We start from the raw sequence: 6000 nt of genomic DNA on the forward strand, positions 1-6000 counted from the left end.
AATGAAGAATTGCATCCTATCCCATTTTCAGTAAACAGACTAATACCAGAATATCAAGTCAATAACTTCTCATGCAGTAAAAAAGTTTAGTCATTCCAAACATGTTTGTCTACACACATCTTTGGAATTGTGATTGATTGAGAATCACACAGCTTCTCACAGTTTCTCATAATTTAGTCAGGAGAATCTTTAAAAGATTTGTCCACCTATGCTAAGGCAAGGCTAATAGAACTGATTCATTTAAAGCTACTATTCATCACTATATTTCATGATATTATGTATGTACCAAAGAAATCACCGTATGAAGTTTTGGGGGCTGCATCAGTGCATATGAAATGTTACAACTGAATTGTAAAAAAATTGTTGCAACGGCAGAAAAAATCAGTCGACCGTGTATGAAACCATGTATGAAGTGCGAATATTAAAATCTGTAGAGAGAAAGAGTTCAAACAGGAGAAAGAGACGGAGTAGTGTTCTCCATCTCTTCTGGTAAATGTAACGGTGTTGCAATAATGACTCAAAGCTATGAGTGCACGTTGAGTCAAGTTGATTATATTTCCACTTAAAGCTCCTTCGGGCTCTTCAAAAGTTAATGTAAGGATTATCCAGTATCATCCAGCATTTTTGATTAAGATGTTGCGCAGTTGATCAGCTTGTGTCTTCACATGTATTTTTTCAGCAGTCTGCTGTCTGCTCAGAAGGAGGCCTGGTGTACTCGTCTGACACACTCCACCACAAACCACAATACAGTCACTGTCAGACAACGGCAACATCCTCATTCTTACCTGTTGTCTGTCTGTGAGCCTGCTGTAGTTTCCACTGCAATTGGCTTGGAAATTATTCTCTCATTGCCTTTCAAAAATGCTGGAGAGCCCTGTTTCCAAATGGTAAGTCTAGATTTTAATTCTGTAAAATGTATTGACTTGAAGGGATCATCCACTTCAGTCCAACGCTCAGTGTGGTTTGTAAAAGTGAAAGCTTTTATGAGAAATCTGTATGGCAATCATTAAAATGGCTTGAACAAATTGATTATAGTTGAGACTGCAAACATTAGAGCTAATGTCTTTATTGGCAGTGTGTAAATGTGTTTGACTATGTGGTTAAAATGTTTGAGTGTTCAACACAAAGGAAAATGTGAGTTTGTAGCTCATAATGCTGTAATATCAATACAATCTTTTTTTCATTATAATGACAAATTTTCCATACAGTGCAATATCTAAATTTCCAACATGGGAAAAAAAATAAAATAAAATAAAATAAAATAAAATTATATATATATAGTCTCATCTAAACTCTCTGACAACACACAGTAAGTCAGTGTTAATTCATAATACGGCTTTTGATGTAAAGTAAGTGTTAATATGACTTTTGATGTAAAGTAAGTAAAAAGGCATAGTAGTTGCACTGTTAAAGTTGAGATCAGTGTTAGCATTCAACAATCAGGTGATGAAAGCCGGTACTGTTTGCACGTTGCAGCCGATGTAAACCGTGTAAACTCCATTTCTAACCTTAAAGGAACTCTAACTTCAACACTGCTTTACATAGTGTACGAAGTGTTTGACTGAAATACTCACCGCAAATTTACTGGACCTTAACCAACACGCTGACAAGAGTCCTGTGACAGGAAAATGTATTCTGTAGTGTTCAATTATCCAAACGTTATTTTTTAAAGAAAAAAAAAAAAAGAGGAACAATTTGAGTCATACTTGTGAAATGATGCTGCACCTTCCACAGTTTCACTGTAAATAAGGGATCCCTTTTCATACGTTACTGCAAGACAAAATGAAAAGGGAAACGTGTAGACATTTTAAAACACAGAGGTTTGGGCAAGCTTTGCATCTTTTTGCAAAAGGTTTTTTGAGTATGATTTCAGCATCTGTTTCCATTCGTGGCTAAATGCTGAGAGCCTGTCAGGTCTGTGGTTTAGAGCTTCTTGATTGACTGCTGTATGTGTCATAAAGGGCACTGCATAAAGAGACTTCGAAGCCAACGGAGAAGCTTGTAAAACATGCCCAGTATAACAGGCTACATATCAATAGGCCTGTGCAGAATGAGTGAACACACATCCCACTAGTCACGCTTTAGTGCTTGCACAAAGTCCAGCACACGTCATGGCTGTGTTGGTTTTTGTTAGATGCAGATCTTAATAGAGAATCCTTCCTTTGTTCTAAACACGTACAAATAAATCACACCTCAACAGGAGCATCTACATTACTGAGCAAGGAAGAGGCGATATTAGCAAAGTGCTTTCTGATTCCAATCCAGTAATGGATAGTTAAGGGCTTCTGGTGTGCAAAAGGACCGTTCAAGATGTCCGTTTTGACTTTTGTTTTGGCAGTGAAAAGACTCCTTGGACAAGAGCTCGACGATGGTTCTGTTATTTGATGCTGTTCCTCATTATGGGAACTTTAATGTTAATGTCCTACAATCCAATCCCTAAAGTGCCGTGGCCTTTGTACTTTTGGACAACAAACTCATGGTCAAGCCAGTATGACAACAATATGACAACTACTTCAGTTAACAGTGTAAGTATGTAAGTATGCGAACTTTAACGATCACACGGATATGGAGGCCAGTAAACGCAGCTATCAAAATGTCTAAGGTAAAGAAAAATCCACGCACATAACACAGCTGCATTTTGTTGCTTCTGTTACCAGGATCGAGTCAAGCAATATTTTTTAATGTTTCTTTCCAAAATAGATTTTTTAATATTCAGCTGTCCAATTTCAACTCTTTAAAACTGAGCCAGTTAAATGAGATTCGTAATTAGTTAATCATACATAAATGCTAATAACTTTTTGGTGTACTAAAGTGCTAATAGGATAGATTTTCTCAACTGTGTGTTCACACAGAGCGCATTATGAATTTTACAAGCTGCACAATTGCATACAGAGTCATTTGAAGGACGCAAGAGGGTGTGAGTGGACATAATTTTGCTTTAGGATGTGTGATTTACAATGACATGCATTACAATGCATTACATTACTCATTACTTTATAGTACTTTACTCAGCACGTCTCCATCAAAGATTCCTGTTAACTCCTAATTCTATTTAGACCAGATATTGTGTGTTTCACACATGTACAAATAGGAACATTATGCTTTAACAAGACACCAGTTTGGAAGTATTTAATAACAATCAACAGCTGGCTTAATGCTAGCTAAATCTAACATCTGTACAGTCAGTACATTTGCTGTTTTGGAATAAACGCAGACTACACAGACAGCCCGACAGTCAAATTTATGCAAATAAAGCATGGAATTTTTTTTCTTTTCTTCGAGATGTATGGGATTAAGTTGCAGCTAACAGGGAAGTTGCAGTTGTCCATTCTGGGCTACTGTACACACATGGAAGTGCAAAAGGGCAGACTCTGTGAAAGAGGCCCTGCTTCCTCCTTAGATATAAAGAGCTCATTTTAAAGGAACGCAATTCTTAAGTCCAGGTGATTATACACTAATGATAGTAACGTAATTAGGAATTTTATATTCCATTTCCAGCAATAGAGTCTCCTTTTTCTGTTTGGCCTCTAGATGTGAAGCTCATATTTGAGTGCAGACATTTTAACAAGGAAAAAAAAAAAAAAGATAAATCCTGTGCTATTGAGATTGCAGACTGCATCAGATGACCCTTCAGCATCACGGTACATTGTGGCATACCCAAACCACTACCATTTCACACTGGACGAACCCGATAGATGTCAGCAAGAAAGCCCATTCTTGGTTCTGATGATCCCAGTTGCACCCCACAACAGAGAGGCACGTGACACAATCCGCAACACGTGGGGTAAAGAAATGATGGTGCTGGGCCAAGTGGTCAGCTGCTACTTCCTGTTGGGACAGTCAAAAGAGGAAGGAGGGACGGAGCCCTTTAAGGAGCAAGTGAGTTGTTTTATTTTTGAAATGACTGAATTCTCTTTCACCTTCTCTTTCAATCATCAACACACACACACACACACACACACACACACACACACACACACACACACACATATAAAGAGAGAGAGAGAGAATCCAGATTCATTTCTTTTCTTGCTGTTCGCAAAATAAATAGGCCAACATGAATGTGCTACAGCAGATGCTTCAGAAAATATGAAACTCACAAGGTAATCAGAGCAGAGAAAGGAAAGAAGGTTGAGATGTCAGGTTATAACTTCAGCCGAGCAAAATGCACAATCTGTGTATGCTGTGTCACAATAATGAAGAATTCTAAGCATTCAGACATTAGAGCTGCACAAATCAACATTTTTGTCTTAACAATGGACCAAATGAAGGCAAGTCATGTGAACAGGGGATTATCACTCAGCACTGTAATTCCCCTCAGCCATACAGAGCTTTTTAGCATCTTTCAGTTTTGTCTGGATTTTCCAGGTCTCAACACCCTCAACCACCCTGTTTGCAGCAGCAGCCACCATTTGAGTGAAAAGTCTCTGAAATACCCCAGGCACAGTACCTGCTCAGCACCACATGGCAAAGTTAGTGACTAGATGGTGGACAAACAGGAGCATTTTGCGTTAATAAGCCAAATATTTCTCTCAGGAATTGGTAGAGAACAGACCACCTAAAAGGAGAGTGAATAGTTGACGTAGGTTCATCAGATCACCAGAAACATAACTAAATAAGCAACTGTTTGCCAGCTTGTTTCTGCTGCTGCTACGTGGCCAAAACTACTGCTCTAAATCTCCTGGTGCCCATTCTGCAGGTGTTCCAGGAAAGCCAGAGACATCATGACATTCTCCAAAGTAACTTCTGGGACAGCTACAATAACCTCACCATTAAAACCATGATCATGTTTGAATGGCTCGCCTCCCATTGCCCCAAAACCTCCTACGCCATGAAGGTCGACTCGGACATGTTCCTGAATGTCCACAACCTCGTTGACATGCTTTTGAGAGCCCCTCAAAGTCTCTACATGACAGGAAGGGTGACAAGGGGTGCTACTGTCCTTCGAGACCATAATTCAAAGTGGTTTATGCCCGTTTCTTCCTTCTCCGAGTCAAGGTACCCACCGTATGCCCTGGGACTGGGCTATGTGTTCTCAATGGATTTACCCAAGAAGATACTGGAGGCATCTGCACATGTTAAAGCTGTTTACATTGAGGATGTGTACGTGGGACTGTGTATGAGACATCTGGGTATTGCCCTGACAGATCCTCCTCATAGTGGTTTGTTTAGGACAACAGTACCTTATTTTCCAGACAGCTGTTATTGGACCTCAGTCATTACAACAATACTACAGAACTCTAAAGAGCTTTCAGAGGTATGGGTAACATATCAGACTCAAGCACAAAGTGGCTGTTGAGCACTTCTGCCTGTGGTTTCCAAAAATTGTGACTGTTTTAAAGCTGCGCCTTATCTCCGCATGGCGGTGTTGCACAACACAACTGTTAAAATGCCAATCTGTTTACATCTCAAGTTACTGCCTTGAAGATATTTATCTTTGAAGTATGGTCTGGACTTTTGATGCAAAACAGAAACTGTGACAACACATTTTGAAGCTGAGCAAAGTCTGTTCTTGATAATTGCAGAGATTGCAAAAATCATTGTAAAGATGTCAATAATTTAAGGCTTTTAAGATGCAGTTTTTAAAATTGCTCTTGAGGCCGTGCACCTAACATGTCATAGCTGGTGGTATAATCAAACTGAACAAATACAGGAAGTAAGCAAGCCTAACAGTCACCACGCTGTGAAACGCTGGAGTTGTTTGCACTTCAAGCACTTACATGTAGAATGTTAAGCTCAATATTCTATTTCTAAAGCAGCTTTAATGGCAGGAAGAAAAATCATGATAATCCTGATAATTCTACAGGGATAAGCACAAAATGTGGATCACTTTAACCACAATAATTGCCACTGCCGCATAGAAGGGAGGAAGCACAATTTCAGATGGTTCACATGGTGTGCTGCAAAAACAGCAGTTGTTACTGCAATCCTAGCGTTATGTGTGTAATGACAATATTAATTAAAGGCGCTGTCAGGAATAACAGATCTATACACCCTGCT

General features: G+C 39.2%; 1 protein-coding gene across 1 annotated transcript; it reads left to right on the forward strand.

Moving 5' to 3' along the window:
- The first annotated feature begins 2593 nt into the window (after window positions 1-2593).
- On the forward strand, window positions 2594-5299 carry LOC139330932 (beta-1,3-galactosyltransferase 2-like). The gene is made up of 3 exons (XM_070962166.1): window positions 2594-2602; window positions 3586-3879; window positions 4700-5299. The coding sequence occupies exons 1-3, from the start codon at window positions 2594-2596 to the stop codon at window positions 5297-5299; spliced, it is 903 nt and encodes a 300-aa protein (XP_070818267.1).
- Window positions 5300-6000: the final 701 nt, after the last annotated feature.

Source organism: Chaetodon trifascialis, chromosome 5 (genome assembly GCF_039877785.1).
Source record: "Chaetodon trifascialis isolate fChaTrf1 chromosome 5, fChaTrf1.hap1, whole genome shotgun sequence".
NCBI lineage: Eukaryota > Metazoa > Chordata > Actinopteri > Chaetodontiformes > Chaetodontidae > Chaetodon > Chaetodon trifascialis.

Coding starts and splice junctions, on each gene's coding strand:
- LOC139330932 (XM_070962166.1), top strand. Junction 3,880..4,699: donor CGGAGCCCTTTAAGGAGCAA/GTGAGTTGTTTT, acceptor CCCATTCTGCAG/GTGTTCCAGGAAAGCCAGAG.